Genomic DNA, 24,454 nt, shown 5'->3' on the forward strand with positions numbered 1-24,454 from the left:
TTTTACATACGTCCCTCTTCATATTTATCATCATCATTCATGACTAAATGTCAAACACGCTACGAAACCAAAAACCAACACCAGAGTGAGAATCAAAATACTAATCACAAGTCACATCTTACTTCCTACTTCTCGTAGCTCTAGTAGTCCCCACGACCGGAGGAGGTACTCCACTCTTAATGACAGCTCTTTTCTTACTTCCAGCCCCAACCGAAGCTTTCTCTTGACCATCATCATTCTCTTTATTACCTACTGTCGACGATATCGTATTCGCGGTAGTAGTAGCCTTTCGTCTGGAAGGTGCAGATCCCTTCTCTTCTACTTTACTTGCTGGAGCTTTCTTAGCAAGAGCAGTGGAAGTAGGTAACTTATTCCTTGCCGAAGCCGAAGTCGATTTCTTCTCTTCTTCAATAGGCTGTTCAGGTAATTGAGTCAAAGGTTTCTTCCCTCTCGAAGATCTCGAGGTTGTAGTAGCGGACGCCTCCTCTACCTCCGCTGTAGCTTGTCTAGTAGTTCTCGAAGAAGTTGATTTTCCCCTCGTGTATTTACTGGTCTCTTCCACCTGGGCTTGTGCTTGTTCTTCAGGTTCAGCAGTTGACCTCGCTCGGAGTGATCTCGATCTACTAGCCGCTGTAGTTCTGGAAGGAGCTGAAGAAGGTTCGGGGTCAACGGAGGTGGTTCTCTTCGCTCTGGTCGATCGAGATTTAGGTTCTTCAGCTACTTCACTAGTAACAGTAGACCCTGCTTTTCGACTTCTGGATGATTTAGATTTCGGTTCAGCCGCAGTGATTTCGTATTCGGCAGCTTTGGCAGTAGCTGCCGCCCTCCGAGCTGGTATCTTGGTGGTAGCTTTGGCTGTGGTAGTCGTTGAAGGAGTAGGAGCAGGAGCTCGACGAGATCGAGAGGCTGTCGAAGTTGACGTAGAGGTAGCTGGTCGAGGGAGTTTCGAAGAAGCTGTACGTTTGCCAACACCGACTTGCTTCGTCGTGACATTGTTCACATGCCCTTCCACATCGACCACGATAACTGATTCTTCAGCAGCCTCTACTTCCTCCTCTTCCTCCTCTTCCTGTTCTTCAAACATCTCTCCAATACCTTCGAATTCAGGTGTCTGAGCGATCTTAGGTTGTTTGAACATATCTTTCATACCGCTGAAATTGGGTGTGGCAGGTATCGAAGGTTGTCTCAGCATCTCTTTGACACCCACCAAAGAGGGCGAAGCGGCTTCTTTAGGTGTAGCCGGGAAGAGTTTCTTGAGACCTCTCATATCAGGAGTTTTGGCTGGTAAGGACGGTTTACCTAGCATTTCTCGGATTCCCGTGTAAGAGGGGGTGGAAGGTGAGGAGGGAGTTTCGTATTCTGGTGAAGACGGTGCTTGAGGCTGAACATGAGCTTGGGCCATAATCGAGCTTTCCTGTTGAGATGCTGTCGCTAGGAGTTCACTCGGAGATTCCACGATTCGATCTTCCTCTTTGAGTCTAGGGAATATGGGGGTCTTCGGCCCTTTACCTTCGATTCTTCGTGGGTTCACACTCCATGATCCAGCCTCTCTGAACTCTGGTCTGCTCGGTGTAGATGGAAGCACAAAGCCTACGGTCGCTCTTCGATCGGCCCTTTGCACAGATTGTCGACGCATTTTATCGAGTCGGTGTTTGATATCGTCCATGGGCGTACTGGGCACGGCTCGTGGTTCATCCGAACGTTCGAGAGTAGGTGAATCTGCTGCGAGAGCTGGATGAGATGGCTTGGCAATCAAGTTCGAGAATCGAGTCTCCACGATTGGGTTTTTGAAACCACTCGCAGGTGGGGCAGGGAGTTGTCGAGGAGTGGCAAGTGATTCCCTTCTTCTTTTAGCCTGTTTGAGAGATTAGCATTGTGCTTGGATACTTTATACACATGACACATACCTCAGCTTTAGCAGCTTCTGATTTGACAGGAGTCATGTATACCTTCTTCTCCAGCACTGGCTCGTCGTCTTCAGCTTTCACCTCGTCTTCAGCATCAGCTTCAGCGAAAGTGATTCTTCTAAAAGGTTTACCCATTGAACCGGGTGGTGCACGTTCTCTCTTGAATGAGTTGGGAGTGGCTGGAAGTCGCTCGAATCGGACTGTTGGACCACCAATATTGGCTAAAGATCGTCTTGGCAGTCTGTGGATGTTTCGCTCGGGCTGAGGAGTGAAGAATTGCTTAGATAATGGTTGTCTCTAGAAAAACGGAATCGTTAGCTGTTGGACCGGAAAAGATCTTGCTATATAACCGAACTCACCGTCTGAGGGGTGCCAGGTAATGACATAACTTCATCCTCTTCGACGTCATGCTCTTCCAGGTTGAGGTTTTCAGGTTGTACTTCTTCGACGGAATCGTCAGCGGGAAGGTTGACCGCTTGTTCGTACTCCTCATATACCTCAGCCTCATGAGCCTCTTCTTCGATATCCATCACTTCGTCCTCTGGGAACTCATGCTCCAAAGCGCCGTCATCATTATTGATGTATTCTTCCTCTACTTCTGGGTGATTAATGGTGAATTCAATGATACTTTGACCCGGCTACGAAATCCCTCGTCAGCACCGGTCTCCATTTTTATTCCGATCAACTTACAATATCCAAAGATTGATCAGCTTCCAAAGAGTCTTGACCACTGGAATCGGACTCGAACGAAACTTCAGCGGTACCGTCTTCATATACCCATTTAAGTTCTCCGTTCTGGGCTTCTCCCGCTTCATTTTCCTCTTCATCGGACATGTCTTGGTCTTCTGATTGAGGAGCAGGAATTTCAGGAATGGGAGTGGTACTTTTTCTTCCTGCTCTCGTCTTGGGACTAGTACTCTTCCTCCTAGTCTCAATATTTCCAGCTTCGATCGCACCTTCCACTCCGGAAGCTCTGGATTCCTGCCATACCTTTCTAGCGGATCGGAGCAACAAGGCTTTGCGAAGTGTGGCGGGACCTTTCGGCGTCGAGAGAGCCACTCTAGCCGGAACAGGAGTCGAGCTTACTTTCTGGGAAGAAGGCGTAGCTGGTGGATTGTATGGTGTGTCGCCTGCAGTAGGGAGCGGTACAGAACGAGGTGTCTTGGGTGGAGTGGCTGGTGCAGGAGAGTCTTTCGATACTTGAGAAGTCGATTTATCATCTATCTGCTTGGCTTCAATATTCTCCGTCGCAGCCATCTTTCTGGTTCGAGGGACAGCACTGGTATTTCGTAAAGGCGCTTTACGGGTTTGTTGAGGTGTCATGAATGGGTTTTCGTGAATAGGCTATGTTGTACGGTGAGTTAGATTATCGACTATATGTTGCGCAAATAGCAGAGCTTACCTTGATTGTGCCGCTTGGCTCCTCGTTTTCCTTGTTCTCCTCTTCATTGACTTCAAGATAAATCTTATCGCCTTCATCGCCATTGGCCACATCCAAGACCGATTCTTCCGCATTTTCCTCTTCCTCTTGCTCTTGAGGGACCTCTTCGCTGAGTTTGGATTTCGCTGCTGCTTTCGCGGGTGTACCCATGCCTCCCAGCCCTAATGTACTGTGTCTTCGATTTTTGATTGGCGAAAGGGGTACAAAGGTTTTACCTTCTGGAACCAGGGAGAGTCGATGTGATGCTCGTCGTCGAATAGGTTGCTGTTTGGAAGGTGATGGAAACACCTGGGTGGTGGAAGAGAGCTTGACAGCTGGAGAGAACGGTACAGGTGTCTCAAGCGAGGGGCCGTACTCGAATCGGAAGGGTTTCTTTCTAATTGTAATGACATCCTTGTCATCGAGGGGAATTTCGAAAGGAGGTTTGTATGAAGTTCCAGTCCGGCCTGATGGGGTATGAAGCAATCCGTTGGTACCTCTGACATGAAGCATAGCCTAAATATGGACATGACCTGTGAGCATGCAGGCCAACACAGGAGATCAACGGACTTACCTTGCCACTGATGATGTCGAAGACAATCTCGCAGTGAAGTTTGGATACATCAGAGTAGTATAGTCGTACCTATCCGACATAGTCAGATCAACATACTTATCCAACTATTTCGACAGTTATCAAGTACACTCACATCGCAGTCGTAATCTCTGCAGGATCGAAATCGAAATCAGTCATTATCAGTACAGTACGAGTAAAGGTATATTTGAACTACGACAGAAAAGATGAAAGCTCACCGGCCAAAGGTTATCCTCTCCGCGTCCAGGGGTATAGTCTGTACGTCTCCTCCTCCTTTTCTCTTCATCAATGTCAGCCTTCCATAGGTGACCGGAGGTGGTCCAGAGGGCATAGGTGATCCCTCTCTTTCCCACTCTGACATGTTGAACGAGGGGTGTATTGTTTCGTCGAGTCTGTTGTATTCTCGATTTCCTGATTTTCTGCTTCTCGCTGGTCGATTTTGGTCGGATTATACCCTATTTTGCTGATGATATGGCTGGTGAGCTATGATACATGTTCTAGTCGCTATGAAGAGATGGAATGTTTTGTTCTTTGATTTTGCTTTGTTTGGCTAATTCATGTCGATTCAATGTCAACAATAATCATATCCCAAAGCAAGGCGCGTGTCAGCTGTCGGGTGTTTACTTGTTGATTACACCCACTTTAACTCGCATCCCCTCATTCCCTCTCCTAGTCTGCCGTCGGTGACAGCCGATCATTTGGTGATCATTTGTCATGCGTCTATCCTTTGATGGGATGGTATCGGAGATGGTTAGCTAAAAGGCTCAAACCGTTATCTATAGTTTGCAACGATGCCTCTCCCCACTCAGAACTAGCATCCTATCACTATCACTGCTCAGCAGCACTTGGTGGTGAGAAGGAGCCAACCCGATCCCGATACTTCGTTCATCTATACAGGTACATCCCGCCTTATCGCCCAGCCCCAGCCCGCTTTGACAGCCCAGGCCAACAATCACATCATCTCACGAAACTGTCGCCATTCACCTTTTTAACCCCTTCCTTTTCCACTTCATCATCTCAATCAACCCACTCTTATCCGCCTTACCGACCTCTTCGTACAGATAGCTTTACATCAAACCTTACGGGCGCAGCATCGGACACAGATCTAAACCAAGAGGAGGAAGACGAAGACATGACATCGGAAAGAGATTACGGTGCGGCATCGCCGTCTACCCCTAGCTCATCTCGAGCAGCAAATAGAAAACCTGCACATGAGGGACATGCATCGATAACCTCGTCAGTGGTGAACCTAACCAATACCGCTGTGGGTGCCGGTGCCCTAGCATTTCCATCAGCATTTGCTTCGATGGGGTTGATACCTGGTATACTCTCTTGTGCGGGATCAGGTCTGACAGCGATGTTCGGATTATACTGTCTGAGTAGATGTGCAGCGGTGGTGGGTACTAGACCAGGCGATGAAGGTAGAAAGGCAAGTTTCAACGAATTGGCGAGATTGACTTTTGGCAAAGGATGGGCAACGAAGCTGTTTGATGTGAGTACATCCTAACACACAAGAAATATCAAGATGCTAATGTGGAAGTTGGAATGTATAGCTGGCTATAGCTATCAAATGTTTTGGTGTCTCAGTATCGTACTTGATCATATGTAAAGTGAGTAAACCTTACATTGCAGTGACATCACAATACTGATCCCAGATTTTATCCTGCTCAGACCCTCTTACCTCAAGTTTGCTATACGCTGTCCAAAGTATTCCACCATCCTCTGCCTGAAGATTCGATACTTCTTGCATCTCATTTCTGGTTGATAGTATGGATGGTGGTTGTGATCCCGCTTTCATTCCTGAGGACATTGGACGCATTGAGGTTCACCAGTCAGATAGCACTGCTTACGGTTGTATAGTAAGTGATCGCGCACAATGTGATGTACTATTTCATCTGCTGAGCACGGTTTTTCAACAGCTTGGTTCTAGTAGTAGTAGGCTGGTTCGCCGTCAAGGGTGTTTCACCAAATCATGGAGAAGTTGTGTTGGCTAGATTCGGCAGAAATACACTATCGAACTTCCCTGTACAAGTATTCGCATATACTTGTTCTCAGAATGTGAGTTAGCTATTCGAAGATTGGGGACCCTGATAGCTAATTGGCGATCATAGCTCTTTCCGATATACAATGAGTTGAAAAACAAGAACCAGAAGAAGATGAATACTGTTATTGTAGCTTCGATGGGATCAGCCGCAGCAGTATACGAAGTGGTCAGTTGCCGCTTTCGTACGCTCGAGTGCAGTTTAAGCTGATCAACACATCATCGCAGATCGGCATCATGGGGTATCTCACATTTGGCAGCAAAGTGGGAAGTAATGTTATTGCCATGTGAGTCTCTTCTTCCAATGACAATGGCTTCATTGCTAATCCTGCCGTGGCTATTAGGTATCCACCAACTTCATTGATAATAGCCATCGGTCGACTCGGTATCGTCCTCTTAGTCGGTCTATCCTATCCTCTTCAAGTATTACCATGTAGACAATCCATTCATCATCTCACCCACGGTCTTTTCCGACATCCCAAACTCGCCAAATTGACCAACGGAAGTGGTGTCGGTAGTTCTCCGAACCAAACCACTGAAGAAGAAAGTAGCGAATCTGAAGATGCAGACGACGAAAGCGAAATCAACCCTTTGGTACCTAAAGTCGATGATCATGGACACCATGTACATAAACATGAAATGAGCAAGATCGAATTTATAGCTATAACGAGTGTTATCTTGGTAGCTGGATTTCTGATTGCTTATAATGTACATGAATTGGAAATCAGTGAGTGTATTCACTAACTACATTTTCTCCTTATCTCAGCTGGAATACTGTGTAATGCCTGAGTCGATTGGATTGCATGCGTGCTGATGTTTATTTACATTGCAGTACTTGGATTTGTAGGATCAACAGGATCAACCATAATAACATTTATCTTACCTGGATTCTTTTATTTCAGATTGTTCAGAGAAGAGAAGGGCGTGATGAAATGGTGGGCTTTGGCATTGGGTATATACGGTTTTGCAGTCATGGCATTTTGGTGAGTTCATATCGTTCCTTATGATCTATTCGAAAGTCATGCTAATCCCGCGCTGTTTGCATAGTCTAACATTCAACGTTCTAAATTTGATCAAGTAATAATGTGTGATGTTTGAGTTATACATAGACACAGAAAGTGGATACACATATAATCCATGCATGACTGATAACTTATTTATTTCACTACCAACTTTATTCAAACTTATTGGTTATCCTCGAATTAACATGTATTCTCCTCCTTTCTCGTCTTACTTTTCGGCTGAATAAATTTTTCCAACTTTTCAAATCCTTTCCCAGGCGTCGAGATATCATCTCAGACTATTCTCTAGAAGATACATCAGAAGGAGCTTTGGAATCAACTGACTTCTCGGACTCATCACTTCTCACAACACTTCCAACACCATACGAACATCTATAAACTGTTACCTTCTGATCAGCCGATACAGAGATCGTCTCGATCAATGCAGGAGGTTGGGGAATACTAGGCATGGGCATCGTCGGATCCTCGTCATTGCTGGAAGGTTGAGCAAGGGCGATATAGGGATCCTTCATCTCTCGACGAAGATATGATTCAGCTTCTTCTTTAGTCTTCTTTGAGCCTGTTTTCGAAACATCAGAGTCAGGTTTCCACCCATGAGGTGGAGGAGGGGGAGGAAGGACATCCCAGTATGGCTCGTTATCTTCACTGAAGTACAGTTCAGTACCCATGTCCTGAAAGGTATGATCAGCATGATACTTTCATTCCAACAGAACGAAATACAGTAGTGCAGGATGACAGGTGGCAAAACTTACTGAATCTAATGTGATCTCTGATTGTTGTCCTGAGACTGCTGATTCAGCGCGCATCTTGTCCTGTTCGATAGGAATGTATGATTGATAGTTCATAATCCTATGTGAGTAGATAGCAAGACAATCGAGAGGTGGTTGAATGACAATACAGTAAAAGTTTGAAGATAAAAAAGTAGTGGCGATATCGATTCAACGCAATACAGCATGACGATGGGATTTTTTTTTTTCCCCATGATTATATGTCTGATCTTCTCAGACATGATTCGAGTCAGCACGATACTCAATCGAGTCATGGTTCGACCAGGAGAACGAACCAGAATCATGCAATCCCTCAAGATTGTATGATTCTGGTTCATTTAAGATCATATGTATCCTTCATGTACGGGGAAACAAGCGCAGAATGCTGCACAATACTGTACGATCTCCTTTCTTACCGGAAGCAGATAGCCAAGTATATGAATGTGAGATGCTTCTGGCTCTAGTCTAGACTCACGAAGCACTTGGCTCAGTCTTATACTTCTTCGCATTAGGGATTATTACCGTAGTGAAATTATGAAAAGAGACTTTCCGTTTACCATCTACAAAAGAAGTTCGTTCCATCCGTGAACGAGTCGTTGTGTATTTCCTGCGTGAACATCGGATGAATAGTGATCAAATTAGTGCGGATGAGTCGTTGAGAAGACGGACAGAGCTCTGTCAGAAAAGTTTCAAGGGTCAAGTAATCGGATAACTGTTATCCTTCGATTGCAATAGACTAGCATATTTGTTCGGCCCTTCTGAGAAACTCTTGGTCAGGTTGCCACCCGAACGAGTCGATTTGCTATGCTGTTATACAATGCTCTCATGTTTCGCTACTTGGCATATTCTCACACTACACTACAGAACGCGCCGTTTGCCATGTCGTGTATTGTTCAGCTTATCAAGTTCCTCAGACCAAACCTCGAATCAAACAAAAGAAACCGATAGCAGGATGATGCATCTTCATCACTCGCTATATACAAGAGCATCAAATATTTCAGACTTTGCCATTTCTCGCAAATTGCGCCATGCTAACCTGGTCTTCTGTTAGAGGGGCATCTCACACCAAACTGGAGGAGCCCTCTTTGCCCATCGTTCTTTACCAATCGAGGTGTTTTTCGCCACTAGATGCTCATGGTTGACAATATTGTATGTCCCAGTAAGGTATTGGGAGATATCACGAGTTGCAACATCCTGTCCGTCAGGAATCATCTGTTCGTTGAGCGAGGTTTTATACACCAACAATCGTGCGTCGTACTCATCGTTTAGGATTGAGCTTCTTGTGTACGTTGTCCCCGCATGAGTAATCGTACCAGTATTAGCGTCGTAAGATCTTTTGGGCTCTTCGACAATTCTCTCGCTGCCGTCGTAGTCTGTACGTCGATGTACGATCCAGTCGCCTTGAATGTCCCCCAGCTCTCAACTTTCGTCCTGCATACCTCGCGTGGTTCCAGCTTGAAATTACCATGTGACAGGAGCAGGAGTCGAAGTTTGATCAGCTGAGTATGCAGTTGCAGTAGTACCTCTACCACCACTGGAAGGGACTTCGGTTGGACCGTTTCTTGAGTTTCGAGAGCTCATTTCGAATAACGATCAGATATTTATTCCCTTTATGAAAGTCTGCGATGTGCAATACAGATATAGTCGAGTATATTAATATGTGAATCACGATTTGAGTAATACTTCAATTATGAGTGGAGAACACATTAAAGCAACCGTTTATATACCCATCAAAAGACATTAAATGCTTGTTCAGATGAATTCATGAACGATTCCTGACTACAAACGAGGTCATCACAAATGCCCATAGTTAATATATGTCTAGACTTCGATCAAAGGTCTTCGTCATCAGAAGAGAAATGACTGGTGGAGCCCTCAAGATCAGCATAAAGGACGAAGCACTGATCAGCTCCGGTGTTATCGGAAAAGAAGCCTTCTTGAAATACCACGAAGGATCACACAATGAGGCTCCACTGTAGGGATTTAACGGCCTCGAGGTCCTTCTTACAATGGTTCACGACTCACAAAGCAGACTTCAGGTGGGGTCCACAGTACATACATGATGGTACCTAATGTAGATGTGATCGAATGTCCACATTAACATTTAGTCCTTTATCTTCGTCCGAAGCTTACCCGACCTGCTAATCATACTGTACACTTACTGAGCAAATTAGTTTCAGAAGCGAAGCACCAGACCTACATGAAGTATACTTTTCCATCGTGATATACATCTATAAACATGTACGCATTAAGAGATCAAAGACCGCCACTCCTGTTACTTCAAAACTTCAATCAATTAGGTCAACCCCATTGCTCCGAAGGCAGCTTGATCCAGCGTTCCTTACCTATCAGGGGATTTTTAGCTTCGAGAAAATTCCAAGTGTTTTCGTCAAATGTCCCAGTAATGTATCTGGAGACATCACAGATGGCAGAGTTTCGTCCGTCTGGTATCATTGGTGTGGCCAGTGTAGCTCGATACACTAAGTATTCCAAGTCATGATGAGCATCGATGATAGATCCTTTGGTGTATGTTACACCTTCATGTGTCACAGTATCATTCTCAAGTTCAAAGGTCCTTTCGAGATCTTCAACCATTCTTTCTTGGCCAGAATAATCCGTACGCATATAAACAATCCAGTCATCCTGGATATGACCTACCTCACAAGCCTCGTCCATCACGGCCCTGCGGCTGTGTGGCTGGATTTCAAATGTGTGACTTGGACTTGTGAGATTGTCGCCACTGGCATTTGTTGCTGCTGATGCTGTTGTTGTCACTGTGGGGGTAGGCAACGTTGGGGCGCCAGGAGATGTTACGACACTTACAGTGGTGCTAGTGGTAATGGGACGAGTGGAATGGACTGTCACCTCGACAGGGCCGCTTGGTACGGATCGACTTTTCATTCTGCTTATGAATAGCTTTTTTGAACAGTGATATGATAGGTAACCTTACTGTTGTTACCTTGCTCAAAGAAGACGGGGAGAAGAACCAGTTTATAGAGGTGAATGAAAGCAAGTCCATAGAAAAGCTACTGTATGATATTCGAAAACTCCCAAAGTGCGTGAGATCAGTGCACGATGTCAGTGGCGAAGAAGACAATTCTTACGCTTCGGGAGACTAGACCACCGAGCGCGTTCTGGGGAGGTTTTGTCCATACAAAGGATTTACTTGTGAAAGCTGACACGTATTGTACGCATCAGATTGCGACCTTTGTTTCAATCCGAGGATATCAGGGGGATCAGGTTGCCAATCGAGACAATTGTAGGTGACTGTAATTGTACCACTGAGCTGCTTGTTATTGTAAGCGATGAGGTTGAGCTACTGAGCGTCACTCTTGGACACTACCATATTCAAAGCTCAGATGCGTTGTGTTGGCTTTGGCGTCGGTGATTCACATGTGGCATCTGACCTACAATCGAGCGTCTCTCCACTCAAGTTGAGTGGCAACCTGAAATTCCAGCTCGCAGTTGTATTTCATATAACGTATGCTCCGTTCCAAGTGGCAATGGTATAGCTGAAAGGCGTTCAACGGATGTTAAAACTGCACACAAAAGCATATTTCATCTCACTATCGGACTAAGGGTCAAAGTACTATCAACAAGATATTATGACTACTGAATTTCCCCCCTATACTACACTTAGCATATACTACATTATCGTCACTGTTCTCTTTGTTCCAACACTGATGCTCCGATTTTTTTGGGTTTGTTTTTCCAGTTGGATTTCTTTTGGCTATTTTTTTTTTGGTATGTTTTATATTTTCCCGAAGACTCTCGGAATGCGATCATATTATATACACGATCTATGTTTGGCCGACCAGCAGGTTCAGTCTAGAAAATAGGGGATCCGAGTTGTATAGCAAAACCCCTAGATATCTTGACTCTCGTCACCATGAGTTACACAGTTTCATGCAGAGGTGCCAGAACCATCGACGACGTTGGCTTGTCCTTCCTCCTTGGCACTGAGGGGGGCGGGCTCGAGCTCCCACCCTGTCATGTGTACCCACAATTCGGTATTGGCGCTGGCGTCCTTCTTGCGGAGAAGCTCGTGGTACTCATTAAGTGTGTCAATAGGATATCCTGACAGAGTGTTCCAGCCCTTCGGGTGAGGACCTTCGATCATCTTCCTTTCAGTACAAGTGAGATAACATAATCGAGACATGTCAAGCTCGCTATTAGTCATAGTTCTTTTCTCGTACTTTTGCCCATCGACTTCGATGGTTCCACCTTCGTCATGAATGTCTTGGTCAAACTTTTGAGTAGATCTCCATTTACGGTGATCTTCACCCGCTTCATATACTATGCCATCAAGGATATCACCAAGCTTGGTACCATCTCCGGTACTGTACTTGACCGAGAATCCAGGATCATCAGCACGGAATTGTCTGTAATATTCACGTACTTCATCTTGAGTCAATTTTGGTCCTTGAGCATTTTCGTCCACAGACTGGATGGGAGTAGTGGCACATTGTTTCAGAGCAGTCTCAAGTCCCTTCAGTGATAGATCCGAATGAGGGGAGACATCGACTGTTCCAGCACCACTTAATGGATGTTCGGAGTCCATGATAACGATGTGTTGTTTGTTCTGTTCGTGCTCAAGAAAGGCTTGATATGAGCTGATTCGTAAGAGAGTCGACTTTATTGAAGATGGTGAGTGGATAGTGACAGTGGGTTATCTGAACAATTGTGAACACCGTTTCTCAAGAGGGAGTTTATATGCTAGGATAAGTGAAATGTGTGCGAGCTGCTAGGAGCTACCGTCAGAAGCAATTCTCGAGATCCTTTCAGCTAAGACTGGGTGAGCCTGGAATTACTCAATGTACATGAAAGAACCTTGTGTAAATAACCAATGACGAGAGAGGATGGAATGAAAGGAGGATATGGTGATCCATATTATATGAAGTAGCTGCTATGTAAATGCTCTGCAGAATCGCCGATGATCACGGAATGATCAAATCGTATATAGCAATGATATAAAAAGGATGCAATTCCGCTTGACTCGGAAATGTTAGACACTGTGAATTGATGTAAGGTCGGAGCGCAGATACGTCGACACGGCGCTCTTGCGTCATCTTCAAAGAGAATATGGAGAAGCCATGACCGATACAGTATGACACATCCATCTGAGGTAACCGAGATTCTTCCATTAGAATCCAAAGCGTCCTAGTCATTCCACCTTCCAGAGCGTCTGTCGATGTCAATTGTCACATGAGCTTCGCTACACACTTCTAGGGTGTAGAGAGCGGCATGGAGATTGAGGACTCTAAACAGCATATTCAACCTTTTAGAATATTGGACACGGAATCAAACTGAGATGCGTAGTGCATAAATAAACCGTAAAGGCGGTAAGTTATTTATCAAGACCATTATTCGGCGAGTAGAGAGTGTGTAGACCCTGTTGAAGATGGTGTGCGCGCTGCACTTTCATACTCGGACTCTTCACCTGACATATCGTCCCCTGAAGAGACTTGAGACAAAGCATCTGAGAATTCGTAATTCGAATCTCTGTCTTCCTCCTCTGAACGTTGCTCTGCGGTTATTTCAGCTCCAGGTCTAGATGAGTTGATTTGGTCGAGTCCTTTCTCTTCTAACTCCTTCGAGCTTCTTCCACCTGTACCTTCCGTCAATTGTATGTTGCTTCAATTGCCAATCATCACAGATCGATCCCACCATATAAGCAGACTGAGTTCTGGCAGAGTATCCAAACTGGTTGGCCGTACCTTCCGAAGATTCAGCGATATGCGGAACCTTGTCTGTCTCGTGATTCAGTAACAACACTTGTTCTTCTTCTCCGGTCTTTGTCCATTTAAAAGCAGCTGGCTGACCGGGATAACCTGTGATCGACAACGTATGCAACTTGTCAATCACTCCCTGTTGTGAGCTGTCAGGTTTGGATGCTTGACTCGAGGATTGATTTTTGACGTTAATGATAGGGTCCAAATGAGCTTTGGCAGGCAATTTCTTCCAAATATCATTACCCGAATCGTGACTTGTTCGTTCCCAAATCCTTCTGCTACCATCGTCATCAGATTTAACAAAGACAACATCGGTTCCGCATCTGTCGTGTGATGAAGGACTAAATGCTGTTTCTCCCACGATGGATAGATGTGGGGTATGATCCCAATTACCAGCGTAACAGACCTTCTTCCTACTGCTTTTCGAACTATCGTCACCCTTAATGTAATCAATCTTTTAGTATCGCGCCCCCATGACGCTCAATGGTACCGATAAGTTCGATATTACCTTGTGATGAGCCACTCATGATTCTATTGAATTGGCTTGTTGATGAATGTGCGAGCGAAATCTTTTGGAAGGATGATAGGGACAGCGGGTATTTGTAGCTTGAAGATAAGTCATAACGGGGCATGGCAGCGGTTTGTTGAGTACTTCCCGAAGAAGGCGCGAGACAAAAGAAGTATCTGATATTTGGAATAGCTTGCAGTTGATCCCTTCTGGAGTGGAGCAAGACGATCTGACAAAGGTGTTTCGCAGCATGGCAAGTCATTCTGGTGAGAAGGCGAATGACTTTACTCGTATTGCACTCGAGATGCAACGTAAACATCGATGTGACTAACGACGCCTCACAAGTTGATCTGCAACTGAAAAGGCCGAAGAGCTTTCCTGGCCGAAGGTAACGTTGACCCGAAGCTGTGTGGTTTTGCAAAAGCCAACCACCACTCGACTTTCGGGATCCATTGATCTGCGCGCGTTTAGGATTTTAGGACCTCGAACAATCCTCTTTACACCGCATCACGTGTTGGTCAGTTCTAGAATCATGCCTGTATGTATGTAACTTCGCTTGAGAATGCGTACATGCGAGGTGGTTGTAGATGCGCTGCATGCATCGAAGAGATTGTGGCTTAGGTCCTATGGATCATAAGCGATCTACATGTATGTATAGAGTCAAGAGCATTTCGGGATGAACCAAACGACGGGGCTTTAACGAGTCCTGACCCACATGTTGCATTGCGGATTTGCCGCCTCCGCCCCACTCTGTATCATCCACAAAGTTTCATGGAATCATGCATGGTAGGTACTACAGTAGATTGAATGACTCAACACCTGTGCTGAGATGATACGAGTAGTGTGCAGCTGTGACAGGTGGGGGCAATTAAAGGGGTGAATCCAGTGGATTGAGGAATACAAAGGATCTACGTGGATGGATGTGTGGATGTATGGATATGTACCTTGTGGTTCGTTCGAGAATACACCATGTGGACCACTTCTCGGATGATGGAAGGATTGTGGATTGTTTACGTGGTGGTTTTTCCGTAATAGGTAATAGGCAATACGAGCGAGTGGGTGTTATCCCCATAAGCTAGGTAAGCTAATTCAAGCTAATCAGACAAGGAATTGAGTTTTGGTACCGCATGCATACAAGTAGAGTACTCGTGTTCGGGAAAATAGCCGTCAGAGACTCGAGTCGGTTGAGTCGACACACTTTGGTTACAAGAGTAGGCATCTCCATAACTGCGCTTCTATTCTGCTTAGCATTCTTGTCACATCTTGCATCATCGTCATCATCACACTATTCTCTAACTCGATATCCTTTCTTACTCCTTACTACCCATTTCATTGCTTGCTATACATATATACATGACCCTTTCCCTGAGATACCCAACAGCGACACACTCTTCATCCATCACCGAGATCACCGAACTGGAAAGCATTCCTTCTTTGCTAGCTCGCTGTTCCAGACTTTTCCGCCGGAATCAGATTGTTCCCATCAACACACATCTCATCAACCACTCCGTCAATATCCAATCCTACACTCCTTTCCCAATCAACACAACTTTGTCAGGAGGATCCGTTCGGTGTTGTCTGCGACATCAGTAGGAAGACACTCATCACTTTCGAGGTTGAAACACCTTGACCCTGGCTGGTCTCAACCTCAAACGAGCTAAGGATAATCTCGTATTGTGTCGAACGTTCTTCACGCTCGGATCTATCAATCCATCAAGTGACCTCTTTTTGATCAACATCACATTGTTAGTACCGTCGGCTTAGATCACAGGGTTGTGGGGTAAAGAGGGTACATCAGGATATCAGACTCCGTCAATTCATCAGTCAACTGGCATCTCCTGTATGACCGGAATTGTGTGTCACTGTCCTTCCAACCAATAACTATTCTTTGGATGATCATCATATATACTCTGTATTCTCATTTTGTTCGTCCGTGAAAACTTGTGTGTAGTATAATACGTTAGATTGGGTTGACTTGTGTTCTTCCCGTCGCATCCTTGATCAATCACGCCACACCCTCTCCTCCCCCCACTCTACATCACAAAGGACTTTTGGACTATCTCCTCCACCCAGAGCAGAGTTGTGACATACTCGAATACTCCATATTGTCAAAGGAAGGGCTTGTTCAAGGCAACGAATAGAGTCATCGTTGTGCTGGAGCCTTTGGCTGAGGGATTAGGTGAGTTACAATTTCATTCTACACATGCGCAGCCCCTGTTTCCTCCATACTGTATAACAACCATCAAAATTGAGAAGAAACATTGTTGATATTTGGACGGATGTACATTCGCAGTCCTTCTCACCCATTTGGGACCTAGCACCATTTTTTCAACCGCCATCCCACGGATTATCACCTTTCTAAAGTCGTCCTTCCAGTATTTCGCTACTTTACCATCTTAAATAGACTAGTTACTTGATGGCGTCATGAACGGATCACCTTCCTTGGTTTCTCCCATCCCTACCTTTCCTCATCAATCCCCATCTCCATCGCCTCGGCGGGGTTCCGCAGTTGCAGGTCCATCCTCACCTCGATTACCGCGTGCGTCAATGGGACCTCGACTACCCAGCATCTCCGCATCGCAACCTATGGACTACGATGGAAGGGACTCTCCGACTTTACCCGGCTCGAGGACAAGTGTGGTGATGGGTTTCTCGCCTGTCCCATCTCATCACACATTACCAGCTGTTCCTGAAGCGTCTTCCAGCTCCCCTCATGCTCCAGGCTTAACGCTCAACACCTCTCATAGACGGCTGTCGTCCCTTTCGCCTCAGCTCACTACACCGGTCGAACAGGTTTTTCAATGGGCGGAAGGTTCACCTCGACCACTTGCTACTTCTCCCCGTGGACAATCTCACGAGCTACCGCCCAGATCCCGCCGAAATTCAGCTGCTATCGTATCGATCAGTCTGAGTTCAAGATCACGATCACGTACGCCCAGAGGAAGTTCGGCTGCCCTACCCAATCAGCAGAGCGGGTCGGGAACCCCCAACAGAGGATCATCCTCAGCTACTCTGAGTGCTCACAAGGACGTGTTGGTGCAGATGGGAGACTCTTGGGCTTCAGGTGCGGACGAAATGGAGGATTGGCAACCTGCAGGAGGAATGTTGTTAGATGGTGATGGAGAGGATTCTGCATTGATGGATGACGAGGAAAGAGATGAATTTGATGACAAGGATAAAGGTAGATCGTGGACTGGGTTCTCGGACGATTCATCATCTTCTTCACCCCATGTTGAAGAACCACTAAAACCTGGGATGTTGATTGGTGAAGGAATGGAATTTCAAGGTGAAATCATTGTACCTGCTGTTGGAAGAATGCCGAATGGTACTGGCGATGATGATGTTGGTTTGCCACTAAGGAGAGGTGGGAGTGAAGCTACTAAATTCACTAGAACCGATGGGAAACAGGAGAAGAAGAGATATGAGGTTGTAAGAAAGTTGGGTACAGGAAGTTATGCGGTTGTCTACCTAGTGAGGGAGAAAGGTGGCAGACATCGAGAGTATGGTGAGTCGGAACTATAATGGATTCTTAATCAGATTGTGTTTTTGCTGACAAAAATCGAAAAGCCCTGAAATGCTTGAGTAAACAAGACTTGGAAGAAGAACAACTTGAAACTCAACTGTTCGAAGCTCATATTCACCTATCCCTGCCGATCCACCAGAATATTGTTACTCTACATCAGACATTACAAACTAGGAAATGGTTATTTCTCATGCTAGAGTTGTGTCCTGGTGAAGACCTGTAAGTGCGGATCTTTCTTGCTGAAAGTCTCTCTGTGCTAATGAAGAAGCAGATTTTACTGGCTTGAGAAATCTAGAGATGCTTCTCCACACACTCATCCTGTCCCTCTACCCGGAGATCGAAATCACGGTGTCATGTCCTCATCCAAGCTATCTTCTTCTTCAATCCCCTTCTCTTCTTCTCAAATGTTTTCAGGTCTCAACGGCATGTCATCATCCTTCACCAACTCACCTGGTAATGCCTTCTCTCAGTTTAGTGGATCTCCCGCCTCCCTCCTCTTCGCTCATCACAATGGTCATTCTCACACTCAACACTTCACTCCTTCCCAGACACCACCCACGCCCAGTCTTCTTTCCTCATTCTCGGCGGGAACCTTACTAAGTCAAAGACGTCTACGCTTGATCGCTTCCATGTTTAGCCAAATGTGCGAAGCTGTATCAATTTGTCATGACGCAGGGATCAGTCATCGTGATATCAAACCTGAAAATTTCATCTGTTGTGATTCGATAGAACTGGAAGCGGCTGCTGATGGCGAGACTGGGGATGACGAGGACGAAGGACAACCCGTGGACTTTGGTCCCCAAGCCAAGAGAAAGGTCATTGTCAAATTGACGGATTTCGGTTTGGCTACTACTGAAGAGGAAAGTGGTGATGTTGAATGTGGTAGTAAGCCGTACATGTCTTATGGTACGTCGAACCCTTGCGTCCTTCAGAAGTTAGAGATATAAACTAATGGAATTTTATAGAATGCCGAAATAACCTTGGGCCAACATACTTCCCTGCTCCTGCCGATGTGTGGTCCCTTGGTATCGTACTTATCAATATGCTCTTCCACCGAAATCCATGGAAAGATCCCACACCTGGTGATCCTAATTTCGACAACTTCCTCATGGATCCTATCGGTTTCTTGCTCACCAAATTCTCTGGAGTCGGCAAAGAAGTCGCTTCCTACCTTGCCGATCATGTTTTGTGTATCGATGTAGACGCTAGAGTTTCTGCCAGAGAATTCGGATTGTGGATCAAGAACCTTCCTGAGATGATTGGTGGACGAAAAGCACTTCACTCACTCAAGTTATCCCGAATTGAGAATCAAAAGACTCCTACAGATAAAGGTCTGTTCGTCAAATCACCAGTCGCCACAAACCAAGAATCGACTAGGAAAAACTCTTCATCTGCTCTTACCTCTTCTGCACCCACTCTGTCTAGTCTCCCCCCACCATCACAGTTGTCTCATCCCACACACGTTCAAATACCGGAAGAGGAACTTGAAGAACCTGCCTTACCTACACCTCCTTTGGAACATGATCAGGATGAATTAGTCTCAGCTACTACAATTGATGATCAACCTACTCCTGTCGACATGAGTGAATTCGCTTCACCCGAGACAGTTGGTAATGATTTGGAATCATACGCTGGAGATTCTGTTGCCGACGGGTCCGAACGAGCGGAGGGAGATTCTAGATCCTTGTCTACCCATAAAAGAAGGAAGAGGGGAGTAAGAAAGGGTAAAGCAGCCAAAGCAGCCGCTCTGGCCGCTGCGGGTGGAGACGATCAACCCTCTCAAGAGGAACGAGATGCGCTACTAGCGGAATTGACAGTCGCTTCACAGACTTTAGCAAGGGAAGTGTCGAAATTCTCGAAACCGTCCGAAGAGACGTTCGATGCGACCAGGATTGAAGATTTCCCGCCACTGGGCACTACACCTGCTCAAGCTGCCGAAGCTAAGAAATCCAAATGGAAGGATATGATGAGATTCTCTGCTGCTCAAGGTAATAACCCCGAACTGGCTGCATTGGCCCGACGAGTGGCAGAAAGAGATGGCAGCTTGAACCTATCTGCTCCTGCGAATTTACAACAAGGTCAAGCTGCCAAAGGTTCACTGAATTACTCGAAGCACGCTTTGAGACAAACTACGACTGTATCTTCTTCCGGGATATCCAGTGCCTTATCGTCTTTTGGCAATGTGTCGAGTACCAGCGCAACAACCTCAGCTGCTGACGAAGCTGAAGATTGGAGAAGACCTAGGAAACCTCAATCTCTGCAGAAAGGTGACTTCGAAGAGGCAGGTCCGACGATGGTCGATGACTCCAGAGGCAGGGATAAGAACCCCCATCCGTCTTATAGAAAGAACGAAGATCATTCTCGAGCTAGGAAAGCCGCATTGGCAGCTGCGGCTATAACAGGAGGAGAAATGGGATCGTTTGGTAAACCATCGAACCTATTGTTATCTCAACCTATCCACAAATCACCACCACCACCACCACCGCCACCTCAACAGCAACAGCATCAACAGGTTAATCGGCCTTCCAACCTTTCCAAACCTATCACTGCCAATTATACAATTAGAAATTCCGTTCCTATTGGCTCATCCCCAAAACAGAACAAAGCACCATTCAAATCTGGATTATCCCACACTCACGCTATGTCGATCGATAGCGATTCTTCTACTTCACAATCGACCGCTAGACCCACTTTGGTTTCCAAGGAAAGTTCTTCTACCATCACCCAAAGTCAACCACAGACTCCCCACAGTGCGACTGGAGGAGCCGGAGGGCCGAATAAACCGAAATTGAAAGGACAGATTTCGACATTGGCAAAGATGTTGAGTGGTCTAAAGACTAAGGGAGGTAAGGATTAGAACTGGTCGGATAGATACATACAACGTAACTCCCTTCTTCCTCTCTTTAACTACTGCAATTAGCATTAAATCAAGATTCATAGTTCCCACCACAGCAGTGCTGTACGATGGTTTCCCGATTCATCCGTAATACACACACATACACTTTCTTTTCTTATATGAAGTCCAATCTAGTAAACCTGTATGAGAATAAAAAGATGTAAATGACAAAGGATTTAAAACTCTACTCGAGTATGCATGCATGTATTTTTATGTATCTTACCATTCATCTGGAGCGCAAAGTGCCACATTGACGGGGATTCACAAGTAAGACGCTGTAAAGCCGAAAGCATGGACAGGAGCCCAGTTGTTACGCGAGTGACTTTTGAGGACAAGCATCAACACTTACTTTCATGTCAACAATCCAATTCACTCACTCAACTTGCACTGTACTCACATTCCACTCGAATTCGTATCAAACTATATCCAACTATCAGTCATTCATTGTCATATATATCACCCGTCTTCATCACAGTCATATCCATTGTATCTCCTAAACACAAAGAGGATCGATCTTTTCAACACAGATCATTTCTTGTAAAACCAACCAAACAAGTTCATCTCATCAGTATTACGTTATACCATCACGATCAACTCAGCGCATAGTCCGAAAGCCATACCTCTTCTTGTATCTTGAAAGGTTGTCATATATCGGACTCTGATAGATTAGCCGATATGGTTGGAACCCCCGTCAAGAAGAAGGAAAAGGAAGTGCCACCTTCACCGCCTTTGATCATACGAGATCAGGGGAAGGGAGCGAGGTATGATAGGGTTGGGTTCTTGGGTGAGGTGGGTGTCACATTCTAGCTCAATCAGGCTCATGTGTGCAGTGCATATAAATAAGCAACACCTCTTACATGTCTTCCATCATGCCTTCATCACGGACATTCAAAAATTAATCAAAGATACATATACATAGGGTGGTTTCGCTAGAGTATACGAAATTCAGGATGCCAAGAACCGTCGAAAAGCTGTTAAAGTCATCAATAAAAATGCTATTACTTCCAAGAAGAATAAAACCAAGGTAAGTCTCGCTGAACCATCTCGAGTTCAAGGAATACTGATGATTGTTTGTTTCACTGTGTTATTTTAGTTATGGGCAGAAATCAAACTTCATCAAATACTCGTCCATCCCCATATCGTAAGGTTTGAAGATTGTTTTGAAGATTCTAGTAATGTATACATGGTTCTAGAGCTTTGTGAGAATGGAGTGAGTGGAATATTTCCATCTGCCTGAACCTATTCATACGATCACTTTTCATCTTTGAATCCGATCAAGTTTTATCGCTCCTGGAGCAAATGCTGATATCCCTTACTATTGGACTACAGAGCATGATGGATCTTCTCCGACGTCGTAAACGATATACCGAACCTGAAGCACGGTATTACCTAGTCCAACTCATCGCAGCATGTCAATACATGCATCAGATGAATGTGATTCATCGTGATTTGAAATTGGGTAATCTGTTTTTGGATGCGGATATGAATGTCAAAGTGGGAGATTTCGGGTTGGCGGCGTTGATTGAGAATCCTGGAGATAGGAAAAAGTGAGTGCGAACGTTGTCTACTTCGACCATTCCAGCCCGCGGAATAGGGAAGGTTCGAGAGGAAAAAGGCTAGTTGCTGATACTCTCTTCCAGGACGATCTGCGGTACACCCAACTATATCGCTCCTGAAGTTCTGTTCGATCAGGATAATGGACATAGTTTCGAAGTGGATGTTTGGTCGATTGGAGTGATCATGTATGTCGTCCAGCGTAATATACCGCCCAGTCATCCGAGTTCAGCTAATCCATCATATTTAGGTACACCCTTCTGATCGGGAAACCGCCCTTCCAGACCAAAGATGTCAAGACCATATACAAACGGATCAGAGAGAACAGATACGAGTTCCCTGCAGACAAGGAGATCTCTCACTCAGCTCAAGATCTGATATCTTCCATTCTGAACCCTAAACCAGGTATGTTGTTGTCATGCTCCCTGGCAGCAACTACAGCTAATCATGATTGTTCTGTTCAGACGAACGTCCCCCACTCGACAAGATCCTTTCCCATCAATGGTTCCTTGATGGACCTTTCCCAGCCTACATTCCAGCCTCAGCTAACGATTTTGCTCCTGATTATCGACACTTATCTGCGTCTCAATCTAGACGTAATTTCCAAGCTCTATGTCAGAAATCGAAGATTGGTGTTGTACCATCCTTGGCTCCAGAAGTTGTGTCCCGACCTCGTGCACCCCTCGGGCCCAGTATCTTACAACAAGAAAGGGATTTCAAGAACGCTGTGCAACCCGACAGTCCTATTTCTGCTTTGCTCACTTCAGCTCGACAACCTCTGGTCCAAGCTTCAGCACCAATCAAGGAGCCTTCATTGCTACGAAAATTATCTGCTGCAGGTGCCGCGTCTACACTAAGTCCCGCTAGAAAGTCGGCACTGGGTAGAGAGCAATATGGAGTTGCTGGACCCGGACCTTCTTCAGCGAGAAGACATGCTGGTCCTATGGAGAGAGTTGGCGAAGAAGAAGAGGAGGAGCAGGAGGTAGAAGTGTTGGAACCTCTAAGAGAAAGGGGTTATGATAATGCTGTTAGAGAACGGGGTTTGGCAAACCAAAAAGCCAGGATCGTATCTGAAATGGCTGGGGAAAGACATCGACATAAACATCACGAACAGCGATTACCATCTGTATCACCCAAGAAAGCTGCTCCACTAGGCTCAGCTACTACTTTACCTCGACCGCCTGCAACTGCTTCGGCCCTCACATCCAGCAAAACCAAGGATTTCAAAACGAGCTTGTTTGATGTAATTGGCCAGAATCTTGCGAATGGATTGGCAATGTCGCAGACTGAGCAAGGATTCAGGACGCCTCGTAAGTGAAGGAGTGTCTGCTTACGACCGTGTCTTAAAGATTACTCGAGGAGGAAGCTGATAATCGGAACTCATTCGTAGACATCGACCCAAATCCAGCCCCACCGAATGTATTCGTTGTGTCTTGGTTGGACTATTGTACGAAATACGGAATGGGATTCGCTATGACGGATGGGACCGTCTCGGTACATTTCAATGACTCTACCTCGCTTGTACTGGCGCCTGGCAAACAGTGAGTATCGGTATTCTCCACGCGATCAGCTTTCACTCGATTCGGGCAGTTACTGATGTCAATTTTTGCAGGCATTTTGATGATATCCGACCCACAGCCTCTGATGATCTATCTCACCATACTCGACGATCTCATTCCATAGACACCTACCCATCTGATCTCAAGAACAAGGTATACCTGCTCAAACACTTTGAAAGTTATATGCTTGATAAACTGTTCCTTGAACAGCCTTACACATACGATGATGTGAACCTAAAGACCGGAATGGTTTTCATTGTGAAATATCTAAGAATGAAACATGTCATTCTGTTCAGATTGAGTAATGATGTTCTCCAAGTGAGCTTTTCATGTATCTCGTTTCCTCCTAACCACTAGCTAATACGATTTCCTGGTATAGTTTAACTTCTATGACCACACCAAATTGATACTATCTCAGGATGGTTTAGTGGTCTCGGTAATTGACCGACATTCGATTTTGAGAACGTGGAGTCTGGAAAGTCTCCTGCAGCCAATAGGCGATGATGTCAATCCGAAAGATAAGAAGAGGATAGAAGGGGTAGTACATAAAGTACAATATGCAAGGTGAGTCGTGATTTACCAGACAGTGGACAATATGTAGCTGATGGATTTGTTCTTGTTGTAGGGACGTACTAGCCAAAATCAAGTCGCACGGCATGAACAAAGCCACCGATAACAAAACGGGCGTGAATGGTGTACCTGTCGCTGCTGGGACAAGAGCTGCGGTACAGAGAGAAAAGGAGATCATGAAACCCATCCGATAATCAGTCATTGAAGCAACAATTTATTGATGTCAAGCGAAGTGGTCCTGTTATTACTTCATATACATATATTTTGGACATTATAATATACATGTTGACATATCCTTCATCATTCCATTGTTTCTTTTTTGTTTTTCGTCGTCTCATCCTATACCCACCGTCTCCTCAATCG

The 24,454-nt window shown here is 45.4% G+C and overlaps 7 protein-coding genes across 7 annotated transcripts; 3 read left to right on the forward strand and 4 right to left on the reverse strand.

Moving 5' to 3' along the window:
• Window positions 1–118: 118 nt before the first annotated feature.
• Window positions 119–4,280, reverse strand: V865_004162 (uncharacterized protein; the record flags this gene model as incomplete). The annotated part of the gene is made up of 8 exons (XM_066227947.1): window positions 119–1,855; window positions 1,908–2,204; window positions 2,267–2,545; window positions 2,598–3,251; window positions 3,310–3,843; window positions 3,902–3,970; window positions 4,035–4,050; window positions 4,138–4,280. The coding sequence occupies 8 exons, from the start codon at window positions 4,278–4,280 to the stop codon at window positions 119–121; spliced, it is 3,729 nt and encodes a 1,242-aa protein (XP_066084044.1).
• Window positions 4,281–5,051: 771 nt separating this feature from the next.
• On the forward strand, window positions 5,052–7,041 carry V865_004163 (uncharacterized protein; the record flags this gene model as incomplete). The annotated part of the gene is made up of 9 exons (XM_066227948.1): window positions 5,052–5,411; window positions 5,473–5,529; window positions 5,591–5,778; window positions 5,839–5,977; window positions 6,031–6,129; window positions 6,189–6,247; window positions 6,305–6,687; window positions 6,793–6,943; window positions 7,008–7,041. 9 exons carry the CDS (start codon window positions 5,052–5,054, stop codon window positions 7,039–7,041), a joined length of 1,470 nt encoding a protein of 489 aa, XP_066084045.1.
• A 219-nt stretch (window positions 7,042–7,260) lies between these two features.
• On the reverse strand, window positions 7,261–7,788 carry V865_004164 (uncharacterized protein; the record flags this gene model as incomplete). The annotated part of the gene is made up of 2 exons (XM_066227949.1): window positions 7,261–7,653; window positions 7,735–7,788. The coding sequence occupies 2 exons, from the start codon at window positions 7,786–7,788 to the stop codon at window positions 7,261–7,263; spliced, it is 447 nt and encodes a 148-aa protein (XP_066084046.1).
• Window positions 7,789–11,653: 3,865 nt separating this feature from the next.
• Window positions 11,654–12,310, reverse strand: V865_004165 (uncharacterized protein; the record flags this gene model as incomplete). The annotated part of the gene is made up of 1 exon (XM_066227950.1): window positions 11,654–12,310. The coding sequence occupies one exon, from the start codon at window positions 12,308–12,310 to the stop codon at window positions 11,654–11,656; it is 657 nt and encodes a 218-aa protein (XP_066084047.1).
• Window positions 12,311–13,112: 802 nt separating this feature from the next.
• On the reverse strand, window positions 13,113–14,251 carry V865_004166 (uncharacterized protein; the record flags this gene model as incomplete). The annotated part of the gene is made up of 3 exons (XM_066227951.1): window positions 13,113–13,357; window positions 13,404–13,909; window positions 14,073–14,251. 3 exons carry the CDS (start codon window positions 14,249–14,251, stop codon window positions 13,113–13,115), a joined length of 930 nt encoding a protein of 309 aa, XP_066084048.1.
• Window positions 14,252–16,413: 2,162 nt separating this feature from the next.
• On the forward strand, window positions 16,414–20,369 carry V865_004167 (uncharacterized protein; the record flags this gene model as incomplete). The annotated part of the gene is made up of 5 exons (XM_066227952.1): window positions 16,414–17,494; window positions 17,557–17,731; window positions 17,784–17,862; window positions 17,983–18,418; window positions 18,478–20,369. The coding sequence occupies 5 exons, from the start codon at window positions 16,414–16,416 to the stop codon at window positions 20,367–20,369; spliced, it is 3,663 nt and encodes a 1,220-aa protein (XP_066084049.1).
• Window positions 20,370–21,083: 714 nt separating this feature from the next.
• On the forward strand, window positions 21,084–24,285 carry V865_004168 (uncharacterized protein; the record flags this gene model as incomplete). Its single annotated transcript, XM_066227953.1, has 11 exons — window positions 21,084–21,197; window positions 21,328–21,432; window positions 21,502–21,618; window positions 21,738–21,955; window positions 22,049–22,150; window positions 22,213–22,367; window positions 22,427–23,272; window positions 23,353–23,503; window positions 23,575–23,839; window positions 23,901–24,085; window positions 24,147–24,285. The coding sequence occupies 11 exons, from the start codon at window positions 21,084–21,086 to the stop codon at window positions 24,283–24,285; spliced, it is 2,397 nt and encodes a 798-aa protein (XP_066084050.1).
• Between the last annotated feature and the right edge of the window lie 169 nt (window positions 24,286–24,454).

Source organism: Kwoniella europaea, chromosome 1 (assembly GCF_036810445.1).
Source record: "Kwoniella europaea PYCC6329 chromosome 1, complete sequence".
Taxonomy (NCBI): Eukaryota; Fungi; Basidiomycota; class Tremellomycetes; order Tremellales; family Cryptococcaceae; genus Kwoniella; species Kwoniella europaea.